This window comes from Malaclemys terrapin, chromosome 6 (genome assembly GCF_027887155.1).
Source record: "Malaclemys terrapin pileata isolate rMalTer1 chromosome 6, rMalTer1.hap1, whole genome shotgun sequence".
Classification (NCBI taxonomy): domain Eukaryota; kingdom Metazoa; phylum Chordata; order Testudines; family Emydidae; genus Malaclemys; species Malaclemys terrapin.
In genome coordinates, this window is record NC_071510.1 from 55,373,860 (window position 1) to 55,401,481 (window position 27,622).

The 27,622-nt window shown below is 41.1% G+C and overlaps 1 protein-coding gene and 1 long non-coding RNA gene across 2 annotated transcripts; one reads left to right on the forward strand and one right to left on the reverse strand.

Moving 5' to 3' along the window:
- Positions 1-656: 656 nt before the first annotated feature.
- On the reverse strand, positions 657-4,886 carry LOC128839743 (uncharacterized). The gene is made up of 2 exons (XR_008445516.1): positions 4,168-4,886; positions 657-982 (listed from the first exon to the last, which is right to left on the reverse strand). It is a non-coding gene; the product is annotated as an uncharacterized LOC128839743 (long non-coding RNA).
- ALDH7A1 (aldehyde dehydrogenase 7 family member A1) lies at positions 1,147-26,590 on the forward strand. Its single transcript, XM_054032987.1, has 18 exons — positions 1,147-1,403; positions 2,032-2,085; positions 3,678-3,743; positions 5,894-5,974; positions 9,015-9,138; positions 10,235-10,367; positions 11,015-11,059; positions 12,547-12,624; positions 13,896-13,993; positions 15,407-15,448; positions 17,710-17,804; positions 19,400-19,484; positions 19,747-19,853; positions 21,113-21,229; positions 21,771-21,868; positions 22,045-22,118; positions 24,829-24,904; positions 26,069-26,590. The coding sequence occupies exons 1-18, from the start codon at positions 1,212-1,214 to the stop codon at positions 26,121-26,123; spliced, it is 1,620 nt and encodes a 539-aa protein (XP_053888962.1). The 5' UTR covers positions 1,147-1,211; the 3' UTR covers positions 26,124-26,590.
- Positions 26,591-27,622: the final 1,032 nt, after the last annotated feature.

The following is a 27,622-nucleotide window of genomic DNA, read 5'->3' on the forward strand; positions in this document are numbered from 1 at the left end:
ATAATTCTAGTACCAGCGGGCATCCTTCTTGGTAGTTTTAGCAGAGTGGACAGTGATTGAATAGTCATGGAGACTGAACTATTTTATAATCTATAGAGACCTCCAGGTCATAGTTGTGAAGGCACTCTGTCAGGAAGGGGTGAGGAAGCTCGAACTACTGTTTTGTGTGCTGTGCTTGTTGTGTGGATAGATAAAAGACTTCATCTTCTAGTGAGGAAAATTAGGTACCTTTCAGAACCATTGATTTTACTTTAAAGTGGTATTTATTCAAAATTTTCTTATATTTCCCTTCAGAGTAAAATGGATCACTTCCTTCCATGAATCAGTAAAACAGTGAATCAGTGACTGACTCTAAGAGTTTGGAACTCAGGCCCATAAACCCTCCCGTGGAATTCTACAAAACAATAAACAATACCCCAAAACAGAAACCTTTCTTCTATTGCTCTGGGTAAGTTATTACATCACTCTTTGCCTCAGTTTCTCCATCTGTAAAATGCAACTGATACGACCACTTTTGTAAGCGCTTTGAGATCTATCAAAGAAAAATGCTATATAAGAATTAAGTAGTAGTATTCTTATTATTTATTATTCCATGACAGTGATCATATGCAATGAAAAATTCTGCCTGGATGCAATAAAAGAGAATCGCAAAGGAAAAGTAATCAACCATTTTATTAAAAGGCAGCCAAATTCAAAGTGCATTCTATTGACGATTCCAGAAAACACCCTTCCAAAAACAAACAAAATGCTACATATTCAGTTCCACAACAAAATGTGCTGTTGACTTCAGTGGCTGCAGGAATGGGTTCTATTTGGTTTATCTGAAGAATATTCTTGGATGTTGTAGGCACAGTGAAGCAAACACGCTCCTTGCACACAAGGCGTTCCTTGCATCCCCCCCAGCTTGGTGCCTGTAGCATTGATTTCTTCATACACTAGATGGCAGTAACTAATTCATTCGCTCCCTCTTTCACTAGCCGGTCTGTAAAAACGATATGTTATTTCCTGTAAGAATAAACTCTCTCATGTATCGATGGTTGGAGGAACAGCTTGTCTTGACAATCCTGCGGAATAACCTCCCCGGATCAAGAATGTGGGCAGACCCCTGAATTCACCAATCATGTCTCCCAGAGTTTGGGGGCGGGTCAGGGCTACGTATTGCTGGCTGCCTCCAGTAGGTTTGACTGCTTGTATTACAGCTTTTGTTCGCTATGCTGCAGCTAAGCTTTGCTCTCTCCAGGCACGTTTTACTGAGGAAGAGAATTTTAGCATCTTGTAAGAGGCCTGCTGCATTCATGTCTACTTTGCTGATCAATCAGCCCCAGTACGCGTGGTTGAAAGACCTGGGACTGAAAGAAGAAAATGAAGGCGTGTATAATGGGATCTGGGGAGGAAGAGGAGAGGTAGGTTTGTAGCACGAGGAACCCTGAACCAGTGGCACTGATTTAAAGAGTGGCTGACTTTCTGGATTAGGAAAAGCGAGCAGCTGCCAAAAGGTGGAGGCTCCTGAAATCAATGTGCTGCCGAAAAAAGGAAAAAAACTTGTTAACTATGTTGCAGTCGGACAGCTTTGAAACCCTATAAAGTTATTGTTTCTGTGACAAAAAATGTCTCAGTGGGAGAGCAAAGTAGAGATGTTTGTCTGTCCCATCCCCCGTTATAGGCCCTCTGAAGTTAATAATCACTAGGATTGAATAACTACAAGTTTGTATGTGGCAATTTCTTCAGGCTCCAGCTTTTGGTATGCATTATTTGGCTTGCCTCCTTTGTAGGGCGATGTTATCTTGTTGCATATAGTCTGGTCTCTCTCCCACCTGGAACATCTCCTTGGTTGGTGTAGTTTTTTCTGACACACTTTGTGTTTAGTATATTTTTGTATGTGTTTGCATTATTGCTTATATTCCTTTTTGCATAAAAAAAGTCACTGTGTCTTAATACCCTAGGTATCATACCCTCTCCATCCAATACACACCAACATTTCCCCCTGGTTATGAATATTCCTAACCTGACTGTAAAATATTCTCTCTTTAGCTTGTGACAACATATTGCCCAGCTAATGATGAGCCAATAGCAAGTGTGCGACAGGTAAGTTTGTCTTTTCTTTTTCTGGTGCCTACTTAGAGCAAGGGCTCAAAAAAGGCACATGGTAGCCAAAGGCTAATTTGGAAAATAAAGTCCAAAACCCTGATGAGAAGACCAGTCCTCCACCCCAGCTGCTAGGAAGGAGAGGGAGATGAAATTCTGATCAAGTTGCTGTCTCTGAGTCTTCTACCCATGTTAGTCTCTGGCAATCAGGTGGCTGGTAAATGTGAAGCTCTTGGGTGGCTGGTAAATGTGAAGCTCCTGCCTGTGTTTTGGAGGGAAGGGGACAATTTTGCTATTCAGTCTCTCTCTAGTCTTGGAGGTGCTGCAGAAAAGGAGGAGATTCTGCTACTCTCCCTTCCCATAATCTTTTTTAAGGAGTTGGGGGGTGTAAGGGAAGCTCCTATTTTGTGACTAGCTCTAGTGCCTCTTGCTTCTGTTCATAACTTTCTCATCCAAGTATCTGAAACTGATATTTTTCTTCATGGTTTCACTGCATAGCAACAATGACATGGAACAAGAGTCTTCACAATTTCACTGGTCAACCTGTGCATAATATAGTTGGACAACTTCTGTGCTGTGGTGCTTAACTAAATTTCTACCCTCCTTATTACAAAAACAACATTAAAAAATGTATGTCTGTACTGTGGGGAAAAGAAAAAAAGGGTATTCTTAACATAGGTTAGCTCTGGTTAAAATATCCGTGAAGACAGCAGCTTAGCTAACTCAGGTTCACAGCTCGAGTTCAACCCAAGTTTCCCCTAGGCTGTAACTTTTGTTAACCCAAGTTAAAAAGCAGAGTTGCCTTGTTTCCGCTACTGTTTTAACCTGAGTTAGCTAACATGGGTTATCTAACCCTAGATAAGACGACCCTCCCCCCTCTTTTTTTTCTTTCAGTGTAGACATACCTTTAAGCTCAAATGCTGCCCTTACGTTCCCATAGGTGAGGCGAGCACAAACCAGTAGATCCAGATGGAGGAGATATAGCATGGGGGAGAGAGGGCTTGTTAACCTATTCTCTTTATTCACCCACCCTCCAAGGGTTTCAGGCTTCATAGATCCCGATGGGCTGGGTGCAAAGGAGTGAAGCTGGGAGGGTAGATACTCTGCAGTACTTTTTATTATTATTACTATTTTTATTTTGTATTAATAGTGGGATTTACAATAATAAAGCAAAATGTCACTAAATGGGCCATGTGTATTCCCATGATTTTTTTCCCAAGGGGAATACAGCTGAAGGAAAACTTTATTTAAACTGTAGACTTTGGCTAGGAGAGTAGATATGTTCCCCAGACATCTTTGTTTATGATATTAATTTTCCAATTTAATTTTCATTTCTAGCAACTGTCTTGTCAGCACAGTTAGAAACCAGCATGTCACACTGTGAACACAGTAGCTTAGAATATAACTTTCCTAAAGAATGATACCTCCCAATTCAGCACCGTCCACAGAAAATCCATTCTGCTTGAGTCATGCTCACTGCCTCTTCTGAATTTCAGCTTCAGGCAACCAGTAGCAAAGTGACTTCTGTGTTTTGTGTTCCCCCTCCCCTCTCCTCTCCTCCCCCCGCCCCCACCCAATCCTTGTTCATTTAGGCCAGCTTGGAGGACTATGAAGAAACAATAAAGAAAGCTAAAGAGGCATGGAAAATATGGGCAGATGTAAGTTGACAAACGATTATTCATATTTTTGAAAGTGTCTCTACAGCAGATAAGGACCCCTGAAACCACTAAATTACCCTTTTCTGTTAGAGACATAATCAAGACCCCCATGTCCTATACCAAGGGCGGGCAAACTTTTTGGCCTGAGGGCTGCATCGGGTTTCGAAAATTATATGGAGGGCCATTAGAGGAAGGGGTCGTGGCCCGGCCCCTACCCCCCTATCTGCCCCATCCAACCCCTCCTCTCATTCCTGGCGGCCCCCCCCAGGACCCCTGCCCCATCCAACCACCCCTTCTCCTTGTCCCCTGACTTCCCCAGGAACCCCTGTCCCTGACTGCCCCCCGCCGGCCCATCCACCCCCCACTCTCCTTCCTGACTGCCTCCCCTGGGAACCCTGCCTCCCCCCACTCCCTGCCCCCTTACCGCACTGCCTGGAGCACCAGTGGCAGGCGGCTCTACAGCCGCACTGCCTGGCTGGAGCCAGCCACGCTGTCACCACCGCACAGCACAGAGCACTGGGTCAGGCTGGGCTCTGCAGCTGCGCTGCCCTAGAAGCTCGCAGACCCGCCACCCAGAGCATTGCGCCGGCAGTGGAGCGAGGTGAGGCTGCGGGGGCGGGGGAACAGCAGGGGAGGGGCCGGTGGTAGCCTCCTGGGCCAGGAGCTCAGGGGCCGGGCAGGAGGGTCCCATGGGCTGGATGTGGCCCGCCGGCTGTAGTTTTCCCACCTCTGTCCTAAAAGATACCTTAAACCTAAATTGCGCAGCAAGGACCTCATAATCACACAGCACCTTTTCCAAGCCCTCACTGCCCTCCAGGTCCAATGTGTTCATTTGATATAAAATGTAAACCATTTAAATGTGTTTCCAAACTTTCAGTGTGCCACAGACATTTGTATTGTAATGTGTTTTTGTACTATAGAAACTGTTGTAGAGAGTGGAAGGAAGCTAGAAGTCTTTAAAACTAAGTAAGAAAAAGGTGTGTGTGTCTGTCAGAGAGATGTTTCTTGTTTGGTTGGTTTGTCCTCTCCCGCCACCCTGAAGCTGCCCATGGAGGAGGTTTTAGTATCTAGGAGGGCAGTTGATCATTGTGGTAATGGGGAAGGCACTAATCTCCTTTCCCCTTGGGTAACTTTTTAATTTTGGGAAAGATGGATATTGCAATTCATTATTTTTCTCACCCCAGAAACTTTTAGTGAAGATAGCTGCTCTTATCCCAATAATAATAAATCCAACAATGATGGATACATATATCAGGCCAAATTCTTGGCTAGTGTACATCAGCATATTTATGCTAGTTGAGAATTTGGCTCATCAGCTTTCTTTCTGCTGAAATTATCAGCAGTGAAATATAGTTAACAAGGTTAACATTTAAAATATTCGTAGTAGGCTTCAGAATCGATAAGCAGCTGAGTATTAATTGTTCCCATTAATATCAACAGTACTATAGTTTCAGCCTGCCTGCAGACTCTGGTAGATATTACTGGAGTGATTACATAAAGCTCACATCCTGAAGGTTGTCAAGTATCAGAGGGGTAGCCGTGTTAGTCTGAATCTGTGAAAAGCAACAGAGGGTCCTGTGGCACCTTTGAGACTAATAGACAGTTTGGCTTCTGTAGCCTAGCAACGTAAGACATCTCTTAAAATAGGGAATTATGTTGCCAACTCCTCTGTCATGTAAGTACATTATACACTGGGCTCTAGCAAGATATTCACAATTCACTATCTGAAATCAGGACTGGCTGGACTAAAAAGGAGGGCAGTAAAAATGCATATTGAGCATGGTATGTAAGGAATTTACTTTCTGACAGGTCCCTAAAGCTCGTATCTGTTTGAAAATGATCCACATGTATACTGGAATAGGATAAGGAGAACAGTAATTTGAAGTCTGCATTCAGCCAATGATGCAGAACCCGCAAACCCTCATTCCCATGAGATGTTCTATTTGAGGCCCTGATTCAGCAAGAATTCAGCCTAACATTAAACATGAGTAACCCACTGTAGTCAGTGGGAGGAGAGAAGACAAAGGTACAGTACCTGGTTGGTCTTCCCTTAATGTAAATAGTGGCCTGGCTGCAAGTGCCTGTAGCAGAAGGTGCAATTTAGTCTCTGAATCAGTTTCTTTAAAAAAAAAAATTTTTTTTTTGTCTAGGTTCCTGCACCTAAACGTGGAGAAATAGTGAGGCAGATTGGCGATGCCTTGAGAAAGAAAATCAAAGATCTGGGAAGCTTGGTAAGGTGTCCAGAGAAACGTGTACACATTTGAAAAAGTCAAAATTATGTTTGACTCTAGTTTTAATGTAGCTCTGTGTAATTAAGTGAGAAATTAATAACTTCTAAATACTTTTTGGTTTCCACTAATGATCTGTGGTAACAAATAAGATTTGATTTTTTTTTTTCAAAGGAAACTAAATGTAAGTCTGCATTTTTGGTGCCCTATTTTAAAAATAATGCCACTTCAGTTTAGAGTTTTAAAGTGATGCCGTCACAATTCTCAGGTTCAGAATTTAGGGTGACCAGATAGCAAGTGTAAAAAATCGGGATGGGGTTGGGGGGTAATAGGTGCCTATATAAGAAAAAGCCCCCAAAATCAGGATTGTCCCTATAAAATCGGGACCTCTGGTCATCCAATCAGAATTCGATCAATATTTTTCTTTTTCATCCACTACCCCTTCTCCCTTCCTTCTTGTACCAGTTCACAAAGCTGTATTTGTTGTAACTTGTGTCTTGTGTGGGAAGCACTGCTTCAGTTTTTTAAAAGACAGTTTGTTTACAGGAAGTGGGCCACAAATATTTATGAATTAATAAACCGAGGATGGGGTTTTCAAAGGTGTTCAGAATGAGTCTAACTCTGCTGGCTCCCATTGGAGCCAGTCATCACATTCTTAGTGACTTAAATGGAGTTGGGAGCTAGCACTTTAAAAAAATCATACCTCTACTTCACAAATGGTCTTAAAACTATACTAGGCTCCTGGTTACGCTGTCATCTCCAGTTTCTCCCCTTCCCCTAAGAGCATTGTCCTCAACACACCTGTCAAAACAGGAAAAAATGTAAATGATTCTGAAACTGTCCTCTTTCCAAACAAAGACCTTTACTGTGCTCAACTGTCACCAAGCTGCTTTCCCACCTTTCTGTGAGACAGGGCATTGATACTAGAATGGTCCTGAAAGAAGACTTCCTCTCATACAGAGCTTTTCAACATAAGTTCTTTCTGGTGATTTGAAAAATTGTGAGAACTAAGACTAAGCTTGATAAGTTTATGGATGGGATGATATGATGGGATAGCCTAATTTGGCAATTAATTGATCTTTGATTATTAGCAGGTAAATATGCCCAATGGTTATGATGGGATGTTAGATGGGGTGGGATCTGAGTTACTACAGATAATTCTTTCCTGGGTGCTGGCTGGTGAGTCTTGCCCACATGCTCAGGGTTTAATTGATCGCCATATTTGGGGTCGTGAAGGAATTTTCCTCCAGGGCAGATTGGCAGAGGCCCTGGAGGTTTTTCGCCTTCCTCTGCAGTGTGGGGCACAGGTCACTTGCTGGAGGATTCTCTGCATCTTGAGGTCTTTAAATCACGATTTGAGGACTTCAGTAACTCAGGCTTAGGTTAGGGGAGTGGGTGGGTGAGATTCTGTGGCCTGCGTTGTGCAGGAGGTCAGGCTAGATGATCATAATGGTCCCTTCTGACCTTAAAATCTATGAGTCTATGTGGAGAACGAGTGATTTAGGAGGTGAGATGGTCTGTGAAAGGATCTCAGTAAGTGCTGGTGCAGGATATAAAAAGTCGGAGGATTGCTGCTGTTGGACCATTAGATAGTTTCCAGGACGGAATTAGTGTTCTAGGTACCTCTGTGTTTACTCAGAGTACTGTTTTCCTGCCTAGTGTGGACAGACAGAGGTCTGAAAAATGTGCTAGAGACAGCATGTGATGCAGCTCCGAGTTGCTAAAGCATGAAGTTATTACATGGTTCTCAATCTGATAAGGGAAAAAAAAATACTAGAACCCTGCTTGAAATATATGGCTGCTGTTATACAGGAGATGATCATAATGGTATCTTTGGGTCTATGACTCCTCCTAATGAGATAGGGACGCCCCTCTCTAATAGTTTCAAACTCCCACTCCTTGCCTTGGGTGAACCCTCTATCAGCCTTTTGGGAGGCAGAAATTCACCCAGAAAACACTCCAGCACCTTTACAGATACAGATGAATGTTGGTGGATTAAAAAAAAAAAAAATTAAAGTGCCCCTCCAACATCCATCCCTTAGTCACAGAGGAGGGCACCTCTTTCCCCTTGTTTGGCTGATCTTGAATGCAGTGTGGTGCAGACTCATAGTGGCCATAAAGATAAGTTGCCCTTTGAACCCAGAACTCAGACTCCTAGCCTGTTGTGTCTCTGCAGCAGTAGCAGGTGCCATGTTCTGCACCCTGCCCTGTCTCATTTGATACAGTTCCACATGGGAAATTATTAGTTAAATTGGAGAAGATGGGGATTAATATGAGAATTGAAAGGTGAATAGCACTGAGTAGTCTTTTTAGGTGCCCATCACGTTGGCGGCTCATAGTCATCCTACCATCAATCAATACATCTGTGTCTTCTCTGTTGCTTCCAACTGGTAAGTCCCCAGCTTATAGCAAAAATATATAAACTGGCCATCAACAAGTTTAGACTTGGAAAAAAGAAGAACGTTTCGAACATCAGAAGAGTGAATTTCTGGAACAGGCTTCCAAGGGGAGCAGTGGAGGCAAAAAACCTAACTGACTTCAAGATTGAGCTTGATAAATTTATGGCATGTAGCTGGTCTGTGACTGCTGCCACCAAGTATCTCCAACAGCTGGTGATGAGACACTAGATGGAAAGGCTCTGAGTTACTACAGAGAATTCTTTCCCAGGTGTTTGGCTGGAGGGTCTTGCCCACATGCTCAGGGTCTAACTGAGTGGCATATTTGGGGTCGGGAAGAAATTTTCCTCCAGGTCAGATTGGCAGCGACCCTGGTTTTTTTTTTTTTTTGCCTTTCTCTGCAGCATGGAGCATGGGTCACTTGCAGATTAAAACTAGTGTAAATAGTGGATTCTCCGTAACTTGAAGTCTTTAAATCATGACTTGAAGACTTCAGCCAGAAGTTATGGGTCTGTTACAGGAGTGGGTGGGTGAGGTTCTGTGGCCTGCAATGTGTAGGAGTTCAGACTAAATGATCATGATGGTCCTGTCTGGCCTTAAAGTATGTGAGTCTAAAAAATGATCCTGTGTGTTCTTAATGTTGTCAGGTCTCACTAGAGATGGGAAAGATTTTTGTCGAGGGTGTTGGCGAAGTTCAGGAATATGTTGATGTCTGTGACTATGCTGTTGGCTTGTCCCGAATAATTGGTGGACCTGTCTTGCCTTCAGAAAGTAAGCACGTGTATTAAAATTTGTATTTATAAAGTTCTGGATATAATGGAGCTCGTTCTACATTACTGCACTGTAGATTATATATTTATGCAAGTTACCAGTTTACTGTATCTGCTGTTGTGACTTGTTTGATCTATGTGATGATCTGTTTTGGTACTACAGAGTGCATCCATTCTTGTCTCAATTAGAAACTGCATACATACAGTAACAGAGAACTGAGTTCTTCTCCATTAACAAAGTCGCTAAATCAAAGTATAGAATGAGTACAGCAAAATCTAGCTAGTTTGCACTAAGACATGGGAAACCTGTTGACAATTAAACTTTGCAGATTGATGAGTCAGCAAGAAACATGCTTGTACTTTTGTTTCCCTCATTATCCAACTGACATGATTATTCCTTACAACTAGTTTACCAGCATGCTGTAGAGTACAACTGTAACACAGCATATATTGTATGAGTAATTAAGTCCTACAAATAGACTTCATTAAAGCTATTAAAGTTCTGCTGAAAAATGAGATGATGCTGTTTGATGGAAATATCTGGCTTGTGGATTATTGAAATAAGTTTCAGCAGATCATCTAGCTGGAATGTAAACACCCTTTCTATGTATTAAGATACTGCTATGCACCAAGACAACTCTAATTCAATTTTGCTGAAACTGACCTCTCTCTTTTTGTTCCCTAGCAGGCTATCTGCATTGACATTTTTGTCTGTCCTAACGGTTATTAGAAAAATACTCTCTGTTATGCAGTAGAGCTTATGCTATGTTTTTGTTCTGATAACTATGCAACTATTGAATGAATTCTGGTGCATTTATCAGCAAGTAACTTATGTTGTGTTAAAAAATGTCCTACAATTGCCAATACAAAGGTAATAAATTGAGTGCTGCCCATGTCACTGCAAATAAGATAAGATAAACTATCCACCTACTTCTGATAAACAAAATAGATGCGTCCCAAAAGTCAACAAACTTTGGCTTTGTCTCAGATCCTGAAGATCTGTTGCAGTCCATGCCTTTTCTTTTTTCATTTATTGAGCAAAACAGTCAGGCACGCACACACAATCAAATTGCTCTAATTTGTGTCTTTGTTTTCAGGACCTGGCCATGCCCTTATAGAACAGTGGAATCCTGTGGGATTGGTAGGAATTATCACTGCGTTTAACTTCCCCGTAGCAGTGTATGGTTGGAATAATGCAATTGCAATGATCTGTGGGAATGCTTGCCTCTGGTAAGATGCTCAAATACTTTGCAACAAATACTTTAAACTAAAATGCTGATAGTGGTAGTCTTTGCTCATCACAGCAGAGGTATGTTTGTAAGGCTACTCTCAGGCATGTAAGGAATACTGTATTTGTATTCATTCCCACATTTACAAACTCTTCACTTGTGATATCTCTAGGTTGGCTTCAAGTCCTGCTTAAAAGTTCTATTTACCTTATATTACTGTATGCTCTTTGAAGCAGGGATGTCTTGGAATTCATGTCTATACTGCATCTAGCACAATGACTGTAACAGATAGCCCAATTAGGTATTGAGCCCTCTAGGCTTTACTGTCATACAAATAATAGAGAATATGGTTGACATTTAAAAATTGGGTACATAGAGCTAGGCATTCAAATAAGTTGTTTTATTTTCAAAGGTTCTGGGTACCTGTAGCTCAGCTTCACTTCACTAGAAGTTCTGGATCCGTAACACCTCTAATGCTAGATACTTAGATGGAAGTCGCTCAATATTTAGACACTCAAATCTGAAAATGTCTGGCTAAGCTTACTGTGCCTTACCTCTAACTTTGATTCCTTGCATATTACAAGAGTTGCATAAGGTATTTTCTATTTTTGAGAATGAAAATGATTTTGCATTCCTTTTTTCTTAAAGGAAAGGTGCTCCTACAACGTCCCTCATTAGCGTAGCTGTTACAAAGTAAGTTTTTGAATATATGTACATATAATTGCTTTTGCACTTTGTCTCTGAGAGCTTGTGGCTGGGACGAGAGTGGCTTTGTCTCCTTCCCCTGCCATACAAACAACAACGTATATTGAATAAATTTGTTCCCTTGGTTGCCCCTTTTTTGAGTCCTCTGCTGAGCAGTAGCAGATGTCTGGGGTCTTGCAGTTCAGATTCTCATTGGAGGAGAAATCAATGATGGAGAGTCTGCGTGATGCTCTAAGTGTAACATGTTTTGTTTGTGCACATACCAATTCTGAGTGAGACTGTGAAACAGCATGCTGACGCTTCCGGCTTCCAGGAACCTCAGCCCAACACCAATGCCTAGATTTAAGGAAGCAACTTCAGGCTCTGATAAGTGTTAGTTCTTGAGGCAAACTCTCCTGATGCTTGCACAGCTCTCTCTCTCTCTCTCTCTCTCCTGAAGTTGCCTCAAAACAGAACCTGGCCTAATCCAAAACTAACAAGCCAGCATGTCTTCCCAAGAATCAAAACTTGCTCACATGCAAAGGGAAAAAAAATTGGACAACTGTAATAGTGCCACTTGGTGACACCTGTGATGACACTATCAATACATTGAGGAGATGGCTTGTATGCACTTTAACCTGTTTTAAGTAATGAAAGTACTACAATATTTACAGTACTTGAGAACATGACCTATGAAGGAAGGCTGAAAGAATTGAGTTTGTTTAGTTTGGAAAAGAGAAGACATGATAGCAGTTTTCAGGTATTTAAAAGGGTGTCATAAGGAGGAGGGAGAAAACTTGTTCACCTTTAGCCTCTAAGGATAGAACAAGAAGCAATGGGCTTAAACTGCAGCAAGGGAGGTTTAGGTTGGACATTAGGAAAAAGTTCCTAACTGTCAGGGTGGTTAAACACTGGAATAAATTGCCTAGGGAGGTTGTGGAATCTCCATCTCTGGAGATATTTAAGAGTAGGTTAGATAAATGTCTATCAGGGATGGTCTAGACAGTATTTGGTCCTGCCATGAGGGCAGGGGACTGGACTCGGTGACCTCTCGAGGTCCTTTCGAGTCCTAGAATCTATGAATTTATAATACTATTCATTCCTGAGAGTATGCTCCTGTCCCCCCACCAAATGCTAGATTCTACTTCTGCGAATAATTTCCTTTCCTTTCCAAAGGAAACACTATGAATTATGCTATAATTGGGATTTTATATGCTCATCTCTCTTCCCTTTGCCAGTTACATCCTGGAAGATGCACTATATTTTAAATATGTGGATTTTGTTATAAGCCTTACTATTACACTGGACAAAGATCTTTTCAGAGAGGAGAATATATTTCTATATAAACAGTGCACCTGATACAGATGATAGACTCTTAATTTTTTTTTTTTTTTTGCGACAAGGTGAAAATAGTAACTGCTGATTTTTTTTATCACATGCATGTGACTGAGATCTCTCAAATCCCAGCCTCTCAAGAAATTTCTCTTTTTTTCTAGGATAGTAGCCAAAGTTTTGGAGGATAACAAAGTGCCTGGTGCAATCTGCTCCCTGATATGTGGTGGAGCAGATATCGGGTAGGCAAAACTTCTTGCATTTTGTGGGGAAGGGAATGGCGGAAGGGAGGCTTATGGAAATAGTCTAGTTTGAAAATAGCTTTGCGCTCTCTGAGCCTTGTACTACCACTTAGAAACTAATTGAATCTACCTTGTTTTATTTGCCTCTAACTTGGACATGCCTGTCTATCCAGAGACTCTTTAGCGCAGGAAACATCCTATCTTGATTGTCTGGAAGGCATCCAGCACATTGCTGGCACTACTGTAAATATGTAACTAATAATTTCATGGACCATTGCTGGAACAACCATATTACTAGCTTCCAGTTTGGTGAGGGTATTTGTCCCCATTTTTAACTCTTCCCCTCTCCCCCTACTTTGTAGCCACATCTAACAAACTCTCTGAACAGCCATAAAGAATACAACCTGGGTATAGTCCCTGCTATATCCCTTCCCCCCAACAACCTTCATGGGCATGCCAGTTGGGGATGTTCACTCCCATAGAGGTGCATGTGAGCCCACAAAGTGCCTAAAGCCTTGGCAGGCCTACACCCCAAGTTGTAGTTGATAGCATGGGTCTGATAGCATTAGGTTAGTTGCCATGCCAGTGGTGCTGTACAAACAGCAAACAAGTGCTTAAACAGCTTTGTTCCTGTAGGCAGGGTTAGACTTCAGAGTTAGTGCAGATGTCACGGTACTAGAATCTGACATGGAAATATGGCACTTATTCCGGCACTTAGGATTCTTTGAGTTGCATTCCAGTTAGGCACTGACTTGATTCTTTTAAATCTGTTTTGTATTCCTGGCTTTCAAAAGCATAAATGTAACCTTTTGTTATAATTAAGGCTAAGATTTTGTCATGCATATTTTTAGTAAAAATCACAAACAGATCATGGGCAATAAAGAAAGGTCATGGGCTTCTTATGCATGACAAAATGGGGAGTTGCGGAGTCCCCACACCATCCCTGGGGGCTCTTCTGGAAGCTGTGGGGTCCCTCCATCGCCCGTGACCTCCGTGATTTGAGCCCGCAGTGCCTGGGAGCTGCAGGGTCCCCCCACGGCCCGCGATGGCTGGGAGCTCTGGGCCCCACAGTTCCCAGCTACCATGGTTGATGGGGAGACCCTGCAGCTCCCAGGCGCTGCAGGCTCAAGTCATGGAAGTCACGGAATCCATGACTTCCAGAGACCTCTGTGACAAAATCATAGCCCTAGTTATAATTAAGAAACACACTTCTCATGTCAACTTTCTCCAATTGTACACACTTTTGAGGATAGTTGTGTTCTCTTATGTAGCACAGCAATGGCAAGAGATGAGAGAGTGGACCTGCTGTCTTTCACTGGCAGCACTAAGGTGGGCAAGCAGGTGGCACTTATGGTTCAAGAGAGATTTGGTAAGTATGTAGATTTTTGCTTTTTCCCCTTTAAGTGTTTTATTTGTTTAGGAAATGGGGCTGAGGGAACTCTGACAAATAGAACTTCTCAGTTGCCTTTTATTTATTTATTTTAAACTTGTGTTACAAGTGCAGCAGCGAAGCTGCATTTCTGCTAATTCTAGCCTAATCCAGGACTTTTTTAGAGTCTCCTGAAATCTGGCCTCTGCTGTACTCAGTGGGCCTGCAAATTGTTTTTTGATGGCCTCTCTGAATCTACCTGATTCTTGTCTAGTGTGTGATTTAATTTAATATAATGGAGATATCCTATCTCCTAGAATTGGAAGGGACCTTGAAAGGTCATGGAGTCCAGCCCCCTGCCTTCACTAGCAGGACCAAGTACTGATTTTGCCCCAGATCCCTAAGTGGCCCCCTCAAGGATTGAACTCACAACCCTGGGTTTAGCAGGCCAATGCTCAAACCACTGAGCTATCCCTCCTCCTGATGATGCCACTGTGGTCAGCACTGATTTCTGGGAGGGGTCAACAAAATTATCCATGCGTAACTGCCCCATCTTTTCCTTTTTTTTTAAGAAAGGGGGAGGGTGTGTTATCATCAGGATATCACAAATTGCCTCTGCTGCAGAAGTGTTGCTGAATCCTGGATCCATGCCCGGTTGTCAACATCTAGATATTTTCAATGGACTATTCTCCGCATAAACCAAAAGCCGTGGGCCACTATCCCTCCATTTGAGGATTTTGGGTTGCATTTTTCACTTTCTTCAGTCACTCCCTGATTTGAACTATATAATTCAGAGCAGCTTTCGCTATCAAGACTCATCAAAGAATGGAAGGCCATACCTTCCTCCAAATTTAGAGATTTAGGACACTTGCCAGCAGGGCCGGCTCCTGGCTTTCTGCCGCCCCAAGTGGCGCAAAAAAAAAAAAAAAGAGCCGCGGCAGCGCGATTGCGCCACTCCACTCTTCGGCGGCAATTTGGTGGCAGGTCCTTCGCTCCGAGAGGGACTGAGGGACCCGCCGCCGAATTGCCGCCGAAGACCCGGACGTGCCACCACTTGGTATTGGCCGCCCCAAGCACCTGCTTCTTTAGCTGGTGCCTGGAGCTGGCCCTGCTTGCCAGGAAAATAAGCACAAGTGCTAATTTTTCTTGCTGATCCCCTTTGATTTCATTATCATCTCTCTCATTGTCCATGTCTTTCACACGCTGCACTACTTTAGTGTTTTTTAAAAAAAATTTTTAAACCAAAAACTTTCACTGTAGGATAGACTGTGTTACCCTTAGTCCTTGAGTAGTACCATTGGTTTCAGTGGGAGCATTCATGGAATAAGGTATTAGTCACTGCACAGGGACAGTCTATGATTGTTACTCACAACTAGCTTCTTAACTCACGTTATTATTTACTTATTTTAACAGGACGGAGTCTGTTAGAGCTTGGTGGAAACAACGCCATTGTTGGTAATACACAATATAATAATCTCTTCTCATACAAGTTACTTCTAATGTTAATATTGTGTTCATAGTAGACTAATCTTTTTATCAGGGATTGTCGTCTTATGTGTTGGAAAGTACCTAGCATATAGTGAATGCTATCACAGCTGAAGGCCCAGATTTAATAAGTTCCTTGGGCAAGTACCTGACTTGAAACACATGAAATACCCTGCTGAATCAGGACTAAATAATATGTGACTAATGATCCCTCCCCCTCCACACACACCTCCCTTCTCATGAGCAGTCTTCTACCTCCCAGCTCTCAAGGCGCTACATCCTAGTCACCATCTTCTAGTCAAGGACTAGATGGAAATCCCTTTTGTCTGTCAGTGCCTCTCCTTAACTGGCCAGAGGGATCACTGTTGAACAAAACACCCTTAAAAAGCTGAACAGGCAGCCTCTGATCTTGGCATTGAGAGATGGGCATTATAAATTGCACCCAGGTGTCTCACATGGTTGTTCTGAACATAAACACTGGATCATAAGACTTCTATTTTATAGGGTTTCTCAAGCTAAAAATAGTAAAGCTACTACCTCTGTTCTCTATTAACTGAAAACTGTAATATCTGAATTTATTTTTCGCAGTTGTTGCTTTTCCCAACTTTGCTTTATTTATTTTTGCATTGCACTCTGCTTGGGCGATAAGTCTAGAATGGTCATTTTTCCATCCTGGTTGTTGTGTACTAGCGCACTGCTGTTCTGGATTTGCAGTATTGTAAGGGACAAACTAATTTAGGAAAATACAAGTGAAAGGTTAAGAAAAATGTGTCTATGTATTGGGCCTGGGGGTGTGCGTGGTTTTATTTATTTTTCTGATATATTCAAATTATGGGATATAAACTATATCACTTGAGAACTATGTTTAAGGATGGCTTTAATTGGGGGGTAGTTGTGTTTTTAGTGTTCTAGAATATATTTATACTTAAGGGCCAGCCAATAGGCATATAATTTTGGGAAAACATTCTTAAGAAAAATATCTACTTCCCTCTTTGTTGTCCAGTAGCATAGTTCAGATTTAAGTATCTTAAAGCCTGATTTAGTGCCCATTAAAGTTGATGTGAGTCTTTCCATTGACTTCCAGGGAGTTGGATCAAGGTCTTGGGGAGCTGTGGGGAGCAGCTCGGGTATCTATACACGGGCTACCTCTGCTTGAGCTAATGTGCTACAAGATCAGTGTGGCCATGGCAGCATGGGCTGCAGCTCAGGGTAGGTACTCCAGTTTGTACCCAGCAGGTCAGGCGAGATTGTACTTGAGCAGCTAACCCGAGCTGCAGCTTGTGCCACTGCAGCCACACCAGTATTAACATACTAGCTCACGCTAGCACATGTATGACTACCTGAGCTGGGAATTGTACCTCCTTGCTGCTATGTAGATACAACCTTAATGGGGGCAGGAGAAATGCATGCTAGTTAACACTTGATGTCCTGGTACACTTTCCCCCCCTCTGTTGCACACTTTTAGCCTTCTTAGATTGTTGAATTTCCAACCTTGCTAATTAGATATCAAATCCCTCTGAAACTTGTGTTAAGTTTTATTTCTATGTCTTGTGGCAGGAAGTAGCATAGATTATCTTCCTGTTGTTTTAAACATACTGCCTTTTGTGGTCATAGTCTTGTTTAGGTGACAGGGTAAAAGTTGCCTGATCATTTTTGCCTTTTATTTAATAATCTTGTAAACCTACAAAGTTCCTGCTGGCTAATCTGTCTGAAGTCTTTTTGAACAGTCAAATCCCAGTATGACACCAGTTTGGGCTATATTAGTTTTTAAACTTACCACTTCTTTTTCTGCTTCATGATTTTTTATTTTCTTTTGCTGCCCTGGGTCTACTGAATTAGTCACTTGTGCCCTTTGGCATTGATCTTCCATGCTATCTGACCTTCCTTTGGTGTTGTTTCTTCAGGCAATCTGGATTCCTGTCAAGCAGAATAGAGAGGGGAGGGATACAGGAAGCGGGTTGCAGTTTCTTGATTCACAATCAAGTTGTGTTGCTTGGGGAACTTTGTTCAAAGTGGCCTGGAGAACCAAACCTTTGTGCTTAATTCCAAATACATACAGGAAACTAATTTTAAAGTGTTCTTAACCTACACTATTCATTCATCTCTTTCCTAGTGCTACCCGAAAGGCCTAATAGAGTTTACTATGTTGACTAATTTATGTCCACTGAATTTAGAGGAGCTTGGAACCAGAAGCCAATAACTTACACCTTGATGTTCAATTCCTCTTTAAGTGTTTGAAGATGCAGATCTTAACCTAGTCATCCCCTCTGCTCTATTTGCTGCTGTGGGGACAGCAGGCCAGAGATGCACAAGTGCCAGAAGGCTGGTGAGTACATATGTATTGTACAGTTGGGATAGTTAAATTATCCAGTATGAAGGAGGAGAACAGTCAGGAGTATTCTTAAAACATACTTCAAATGCATCTAAAGCCAGTGCAACAGGAAAAATGACTGTTTAACCTGCAGGTCATGATTTTAAGTTCCAGAACTTTTTCCTTACATGTGTTTATTTAAAAATACACAATGACACTAAAACTAAAATATAAAATCTAACATTTCTCATCCTTTATACTCATTGAATTTCACTTTGCTTTCATTGCCAAGGCAGTCATCTTCATTTATTTGAAATATACTGCAGTTTCTGCTAGCAAGTAGTACAGTGTTTGGATTATAGCATATCGGGATTTTCTTTGGTTTTTAAAAAAGTAATTTCCATCATATTAAAATTGTTTTGACTATCTCTGTTGATATCATTATTATTTTGTGAAAGCTTATTTTAACAAAGGCTAAATATTGGAGACTAATTTAACTGATGTCCCTTTTTTAGATGAATAGTTACTGAACAAAACCATAATTTGAGCAGGAAAACTTCAACTAGTTTGCCCGGTCTAGGATTCTAAAACTAATGTGTTTAGTGCTCAAATATTTTGTCTAATTATTACACTTCAGACTTCAAAGCCAAATTAAAAATAAAAACTAGTCTGTCTTGCAGCAGTATTACAGATGTCAGTTGTTTAGCCACCATAAAAAGTTCAAGTGCAATTTTGGTATGAGGAACAACTTCTCAAACTCAGTATAAGCTTTAGAAAGACATTTATAATGAATGAGGGAGATCCACTGTAAATGAATGTTGCAAATTAACCATAAGCAAACAAAGCAAGAATAATATATCAGTGTGTTTTCACCATTTATTTTGACTTGTATTTAGTTTTAAATTGATAGCTTGAATCTTAGCATGAGACTTCACAGCAGTAACTTGATATCAAAGTTCACTTGAGATGGGGAACAGTACTTTTTTTTTTTTTTTAAATTGACTGAAGTGTGAAGATTAGCAAGGCTCTACTATAAATTTCAGTACTTTTGTAGTGAGAGAGGCTGCATGTCTTTAATTTTCAGTCCAGTGAGTGGGGTAGGATGGGGTGAGAGAAAATATTTCAGAGTTGCTAACTAGATTTTAAATCTATTTATCTTCTCTTTGTATTACAGGGGACTGATTAAACAGGCATTTTGTTGCTAACTCTCTCAATATTATCATGAGTCTTATGATATTTGGAAGGTTTTTTCCCCTAAAAATCCCCAGGTTATAGCATTTTATGTGTATGTGTGTAATCTCAACTTTTCATTAGCAAAAATATGCTTTTTAGATCTTGTGGAGAAAAGCTTTGAAAATGTGTTCTGGGTGTCCCCTGAAGACCCAGAAATCAGAAGGCAAATTAAGACTCCCTTTTAAAAAAAGAGAATAGTTTTTAAGCCAGTCTTATGATTTTTGAGGCCTTATTTAGGCTTTTTTTGAATGCTTGAGGTTGATTATACAGCTCCTATTCTTCAGGGATGCCCAAAGCTCAACACACAAAGTTTTGCAAATTTCAACAGCTGTGACATATTACTAATTGTTTCATAAAACTCTTGTGACTCTCTTTAGTTCTTGCATGAAAGCATCCATGATGAGGTGGTGGAGAAACTTGCTAAGGCCTATGCACAGGTTCGCATCGGCGACCCATGGGACTGTAAGTAGGGTTTTATTTTATTTGCTCCTACTTATAGAGGGAAAAGACTATTACAAAATGATTGAGTTAGCTTTAGTTAGAATAGAAGCTGTGAAATAGGGAGGAGGAATCTAATTAATCCTAATTGTTTTGTTTATCTTGGACACATTAAATGGCTATTTTCCCAGCTATCATGGTGATAGGCATGTTAGAAATGTATACAGTTGTCCTAAAATAATGTCTTTGATCTTTACGCCATATGTAATATGTTTTTACTTTTCAGCCACCACTCTGTATGGGCCTCTCCACACTAAACAAGCAGTGATGATGTTCCTTGATGCAGTGGAACAAGCCGAACAGCAGGGTGGCTCTGTGGTGTATGGTGGGAAGGTGATTGTTTTTACTATCCGGGCTGTTAAAATAGAGCATCAGAAAAATGACCACAGATTGGTGGGTCACGGAGAACCCAGATCATATTCCGACTGGTTGTATGAAGCTGTAAGGAGCTTCAAATATGTAAGTCTATCAAATCCGACACATGGTGGGTGAGGATGGCTCCATCTGACATCTGAGGCAACATGTTTTAGAGAATTGAGGTGAGTCTGGGAAAATGAAATCCTGAGTTCAATGTCAGCTGTGCCACTAACTCAGTGTCTGGCCCTGGACAAGTCTCTTGCACTTTCCCCAATCTGTGGAAAGAGAATTCTGCTTTCCTTATTCCTGTGTTGTTTAATTGCAGTTCACATTTTCACACAAAGAAAAGCAGCTCCCCTCCCCTCCAAACCCTGGCCTCCCATTCTCAATGAAACACTGGAGCTAGGGCTCTGAACGACATCCTGAGTCATGTAGGCATCCCTGTGGAGCAGGATAATAAGCTCTTATCCAGGCCTTCAATTTGGATTATTGCAATCTCCTCCCTGACACCCATATCTTTCCCAGGTTTCTGGCTGGTGGGTCTTGCCCACATGCTCAGGGTCTAACTGATCACCATATTTGGGGTAGAGAAGGAATTTTTTCTTAGTTCAGATTGGCAGAAACCCTGGGGGTGGAGGGAATTTGCCTTCCTCTGCAGCATGGGGCACGGGTCACTTGCTGGTTTTAACTAGTGTAGATGGTGGATTCTCTGTAACTTGACGTTTTTAATTTGTGATTTGAGGACTTCAGTAACTCAGCCAGAGGTTAGGGTCCCATTACAGGAGTGGGTGGGTGAGGTCCTGTGACCTGTGTGCAGGAGATCTGACTAGATGATCATGATCATCCTTTCTGGCCTAAAAGTCTTTGAGGTTTTTGTCTCCACTTTCAGTGCATTCAGAACATAGCCACTCAAGTGACCTTCCCTGCTTGCACACAGATGAGAAGAGGGAAGCTTACTGTCTGTAGGGTCACTTTGCAATTTGATTTTGTGTGTATAATTGTATGTGTAATGCTGTACATTTTGCTCATCTATTTTCTGGATGTGTTACAAAGTAGAACTTGGTTCAGTGTGTTCAGTTTAGCTACTTATGGAAGGTTTTCTGTTTCTCATTGCAAGATATAGTTACTGCATCCAAACTCTGAATGGGATGCACTAAGTGTACCTAGTTCCTAAGCCAAATACTGATTTGTCTGAAGTAATAACTCGGCTATCACTTTTTGTGTGTGTTTTGAAGGTTCTAAATCGCCCTGGTAACTATGTTGAACCAACAATTGTGACTGCCCTTCCCCATAATGCATCCATCGTGCACACTGAGACATTTGCCCCCATTCTTTATGTGCTGAAATTCAAGGTAAAAAAAAACAAACAGAAGGAGGAGTTAATTGAGCTTTGGTCCAGTGTTATTTCAATAGTGCATATGGCCTGTATGTTAAATTGAAGCATGCAAGGGGGGAGAGGGAGAATGAGAGAAGTATTCCCAAGTGTGTGTCATGTTCATGAAACTGTCCTAATTAGGTGTATTATTGGCCAATTATTATGGTTCTCAACTGTAGGGGTATCTGGCATAACTGCATAGCTTAGGACTTGGTTATGTTTATATATCTTATTTAAAAAGCACCCAGGCTTAAAGATGGTAGTCTATACGGGACTGTAGATGATTATTGCATAGATTGGAGTGGGGGGGGGAAACTCTTTGTCATTGCCTTTCTGTACAACCAGTGTGTGCAGGCATGCTAATATATGACTAGGTATACAGCTATTTGCCATGTGATTAACATGATGCAACATGGCACTAGTTTAAGTTAGCATTCTGTTTTTCATGGTACCTTTTTGTGGTGTTCACTGCTTATCTTCAGAAGTCCTGGCATAACTACTTATGTACTTCCTTCCAGACAGAAGAAGAGGTCTTTGCTTGGAATAATGAAGTAAAACAAGGTCTCTCTAGCAGCATTTTCACCAAGGATTTGGGCAGGATTTTCCGCTGGCTTGGGTATAACTCTTATATTTTTCCTCTTTCTAAAACACAGGATTGTCTAATTTGCAAACACTTAGTCAAACATTACTTCTTCAACATTAAAGCCTCTTTTAGAGAAGACACCTGGCTCTTTTCCTTACCATGTGACTACAGAAGTTCACATCGTTTGTCTATCTTGTCTTTGCTCTTAGGCCTAAGGGATCAGACTGTGGTGTTGTAAATGTCAACATTCCAACCAGTGGGGCTGAAATTGGAGGTGCTTTTGGTATGTTAATTACATTTCCTACCTTGATGTTTTGGAACAAATTGATAGATTTAACAGTAGTAAGTTGGACCAGGACCAGATGGTATTCACCCAAGGGTTCTAAAGGAACTCAAATATGAAATTGCAGAATTACTAACTCTGGTATGTTAACTATCTTGTAAATAAGCCTCCGTACGATGACTGGAGGACAGCTAATGCGACGCTGATTTTTAAAAAAAGGCTCCAGAGGCAATTCTGTCAATTACAGGTCAGTAAGCCTGACTTCAGTATCAGGGAAAGTTGGTTAAAACTATAGTAAAGAAAAGAATTATCAGACACATAGATGAACACGATTTGTTGGGGAAGAGTCAATATGGCTTTTGTAAAGAGAAATCATGCCTCACCAATCTATAAGAATTTTCTGAGGGAGTCAACAAGCGTGTGGACAAGGGTGATCCAGTTGATATAGTGTAGTTGGACTTTCAGAATGCCTTTGACAAGGTCTCTCACCAAAGGCTCTTAAGCAAAGTAAGCAGTCATGGGATAAGAGGGAAGGTCCCGCTCATGGATCAGTAACTGGTTAAAAGATAGGAAAAATAGTAGAAATAAATGGTCAGTTCTCACAGGGGACAGAAGTAAATAGGATCCTCCAAGGACCAGTGCTGTTCAACATATTCATAAATGATTTGAAAAAGGGGTGAACAATGAGGTTGCAAAGTTCACAGTCAATACAAAATTACTCAAAATGGCAGTCAGCTTTGGACTTTACTAGTAGTTACAAAGGGATCTCTCAAAACTGAGTGACTGGGCAACAAAATGGCAGATAAAATTCACTGCTGATAAATGCAAAATAAAGCACACTGGAAAATACACTATCTCAACTATACATACAAAATGATGGGGTTTAAATTTGCTGTTACCACACAAGAAAGATCTTAGAGTCATTGTGGATAGTTCTCTGAAAACATCCAGTCAATGTGCAGCAGTTGTTAAAAAAGTTAACAATGTTAGGAACTATTAGGAAAGGGATTGATAATGAAAGAGAAAATATCATCATGCCACTCCATAAATCCATGGTATGCTGACATCTTGAATACTGTGTGCCATTCTGGTCGCTCCATCTCAAAAAAGATATTAGAATTGGAAAAGATACAGTGAAGGGCAACAAAAATGATCAGAGTTATGGAACAGCATCCATATAAGGAGAGATTAAAAAGATTGGGACTGCTCAACTTAGAAGAGAGATGTTTGGGAGGGGAGGAATGTGATAGAGGTCTATAAAATCATGAATGGTGTGGAGAAAGTGAATAAGGAAGTGTTATTTGCTCCTTCACATAACACAAGAACCAGAGGTCACCCCATGAAATTAATAGGCAGCAGGTTTAGAACAAACATAAGGAAGTGCTTCTTCATCCAACACACAGTCAACCTGTGGAACTCATTGCCAGGAGATGTTGTGAAGGCCAAAAGTATAACTGGGTTCAAAAAAGAACTAGATAAGTTCATGGAGGATTGGTCCATTAGTGGCTATTACTCTAGATGATCAGGGACACAACTTCATGCTCTGTGTCCCCGTAAACCTCCAACTGTCAGAAGCTGGAACTGGACTATAGAGCATGGATCATTCAATAATTGCCCTGTTCTGTTCATTCCATCTGAAGCATCTGGTACTGGCCACTGTCAGAAGACAGGATTCTGGGCTAGATAGACCATTGGTCTGAATCATTGTGGCCATTCTTATGTTCTTATAATGCTTTTAGATGATCATATCCTACAGCAATGGGGCCTATGGTATAAACTTGAGGTTCAATTTAAAAAACAAACAAACATGTTTTTTGTTTTTTTCCCTTTTGAACATTATTTTCTTCTTGCATAGCTTCTGGTAAAGACTAGTCACAGCATTGCCACTTTAAGAATAGCTTATTTCAGGTCTTCTGACCACTTGATTTTTAAGGCCAAAATCTGCCCAATTTCCTCACTGTAAATCTATGGAAATCAATGTTATTGCTCTGCATTTATGCTAGTGTAGCAGAGACTAGAATTTGGCCAGTGGCAAATTTTCCGTTCCATTAAAAAAAAATCTTTATTTAATAAAAGGATAGCATATGGAACATTTATTGCTATGAAGGAAAGGTAACCCAAAATACCTTGATGATGGGTAACAACCTCTATCTGGGCTGAGAGCACAAACTATTAAAACCAAAATTCCAATTGCTGCATGCATAAGAAAAATGGCTTTTAGAGAACCGCTATGCATGTTGTTATTGAAACTTGATTCCACATCGTGCCAGCTACTGAACTTCTTCCTAAGGGGATCTGTAAAACATATATTCACCTTTGGCACTTCTGTCTCCTAAACCTCCCCACCCTGAAACAAAACAAAATAAAACTGCCATAGCATTGCTCTCACACTACATAGTTATTTTCTCCAGTTAAAACCAACCATTCGCATAATACAGTTGTCAACAGGAAGGCAGAGAGACAAAGTGGGTGAAGGCCAGCATTTTCAGCCTGAGTATGTGGAGGTGGGTCTCTGTTTTTCTTGTAAAGTGGAGGAAGGAGAAAAGCTTTTTTATTTCTGAGAGTTTTAATTGAACTTGTTAAAAAAAAAAACCTCTCATCCTCCTCGCAGTACAAATATAACTTTGGTTGAAGTGTGGGAGCATAAAATAACCACAAAGGAGCTTCTAGCCCTCAGTGGTGTAAATAATTTTTTTTTTTTTTTGGTAAGGTGGTGAAAAGCACACTGGCGGTGGAAGAGAATCTGGCAGCGATTCATGGAAACTGTACATGAGAAGGTCCACTTGGTAAGAGCTAGGCTTACATAATTTATATACAAATCAATGTAAAAATGCACAGGTAAACTTGCTAAAGTTGATCTCTTGCAACTGAAGATTTACAAGCTAACTTCCCTCAGCAGCAGTAATAGTCCCTTAGCAGTAGTGTGGACACTACTGGAACTTCCTAGTTAGTAGCAGTCTCAGAGATTGGTCAGTGGTCTGTTGGCTAGACTGCCCAAAGAACTACAGAGACCAACAGATTTTTGTAACAAATAGTTCATTATTACAGAGCCAGGAGATAACCAATTACAGATATAATCTGCCCTTTTTTTAAGAACAAGAAGGAGATATATTCATCCAAGAAGGAAGTAGGGTACTAAAAACATCCAATACAAGGCCAAAAATCTAGATACCCATCCTTTTTGGAAAAGAGGGGAAAGTCCTGACATCTATCAAAGGAATTATCTTTTTAAATATATTTGTTTCAGTCTTCTTGATCTTGAACTTGACTGAGTAAAATATAATTGCTCTGATTTGTAAGGAAATCTGTGAGGTTGCCTCTACAGAGAGTAAGGCAGACCGCTATTGACAGTGGCAAGTATATAGGTAAATACTTAATTTCTATAAATGTCCATGTTTACTGGGCGACTATTGACACACAGCAGCAAACACCTGTCCTGAACCATATGTATGCCAATAACTAACATCCTTGTTTCTGTATGCAGAGGGTCACATAGTTAGGGTGACCAGATGTCCTGTTTTTAAAGGGACAGTCCCATTTTTGGGGACTTTTTCTTATATAGGAGCCTATTACTCCCCACCCCCATCCCGTTTTTTCACAGTTGCTGGTTACCCTACACATAGTATAGACTAGGAAGCAGAAGTTGCTTTCAGTAGTAGAAGTAATTTGAAAGACGTCAGTCTGCCACAACACTCTTGGTTGGAGACACATGGAGGATTATATCTTCTCTTCAGTCTGGTGAAGAGGAGGTAGTTAGGAAGGGGATGCAATCCTCCTGTGATGCCCAATTTCTACAGTATAGAGATTGGTAAAAATGACTTTTCGCCATGCTTTTTAATTTAAAACAAACTGGCAAATGCGTTAAGGAAGGCTTGTATACATGAAACAGTTCTTGTAATTGATTTCAATGATCAAGTCTATTTCCTAAATTCTTCTTGTTTCTCTTTCAGTACAATCAACTACAGCAAGGATTTGCCTTTGGCTCAAGGAATCAAGTTTCAATAACAACCTTGTGAGAGGGGGTATCCTGAAAACTCCTGACATTTCAGAGCCATGCACTTTCTAATCTTGACTGAGATAATGATCTGAAACTAGACTGCACCAAAATAAACGCATCAGCTACAATACTTCTGTGTCAGAAAGCCAATTGTTATATTTTGCATCAATTTCAATAATGTATCAAATTCTTATTTCGGTTCTGAAAAGTAAATTACATGATGTTTGAAGGAAGGGTTTTGCATTGCATTAAAGTGGCCTGCTGGATTTTACAATGCCTTTTCTATGTGCTGCAGTGTCAGCAGAATTTCTGTGCCCTTGTCCAAACACTGACCTTGCTGTGGGTGTGGTTGTTAGATCCACGCTTCAGAAATGCATGTTCAGTGTTTAACCAATACCTTGTCCCATATCAGGGACTGTAGTACAGGGGCTGCTGATCCTCTCTTAAATGTATAAATAAAAGCACATTTCAGAGACTCATGATGCTTCTGACTTTTTTTTCCCCATGACTGACTTAGGGTTAGGACTCTTCGACTTACTGGCCCCATTTTCTCCCTGCTGATAGTTCAGTATCAGAAGTGCCCTGGGGCTGGATGGACCATTTGATGTTCCTTGGCTATCAGTCAGCAAGGAGGACCCCATCCCTTGTACTGGGACATAAAAGATAAGATCATGGGAAATGGTTCCTGCTCCTGTACTCTGGGCTACTCCAGTTAGCAACTGGGGATTGAGTCTTGGGGCCAGATTGTCCTTCGTGTTATGTTCCTTTTGGGCCACTCCATCAGCATAAAGAAGCCGTAGACCTGGTGCTGGGGAATATCCTTAGGAAAGGAGGAGTCCCCAGGGAAGACGGGTTTGTTGGTGAGAAACAGGGTGGCCACAGTGCTATTGCACTCCAGATATGCTCAACAGCCACAATGGCCACTGGTAAATTACAGCAACCCTGAGTGGGTCAGCTGGAAGCTACACCTAGAATCAAAGAGGTGCAAAGGTGGCTTTAAGATGGTCCCCTTTTCCCAATCCTGTGCCGAGCAGATCGTGGGCCAAGCAGGCACTGGGTTGGTGGTAATCTGGTCAGTGTTATAATATATACAGCTGTGCTGAAAGCTAGTTTTCTCCCCAAACCTCCATGCCGAGGATTCCATAATTGCAGAACATGCTGATGTATTCAGTTTGGGCTTTAACCCAGGGCCACAACATAGCTCTATAAATCATGCGCTATCACATGAGATTGGCAACAAATGTCACAATCCTGCTTTTTGCAGCACTAGCTCAGTCTCTTCATAGCATGTAATAATTTTTTATGTAAAACAAATGATAGATTATTAACTTAAAATACTTGATAATTCCATAGCATGGAATTTTGGGTGGCACTTTCTAAAGAGCTGGAAGCTGACCTGACTCTGCTACAAGAGAAGTCAATGGGAATTTTAGCAGACCTAGGCCAATGCTGAACATTTTTGAATGTCCCAGCCTTTGATTGTAAACTGACTGGTATTTCAAATAGG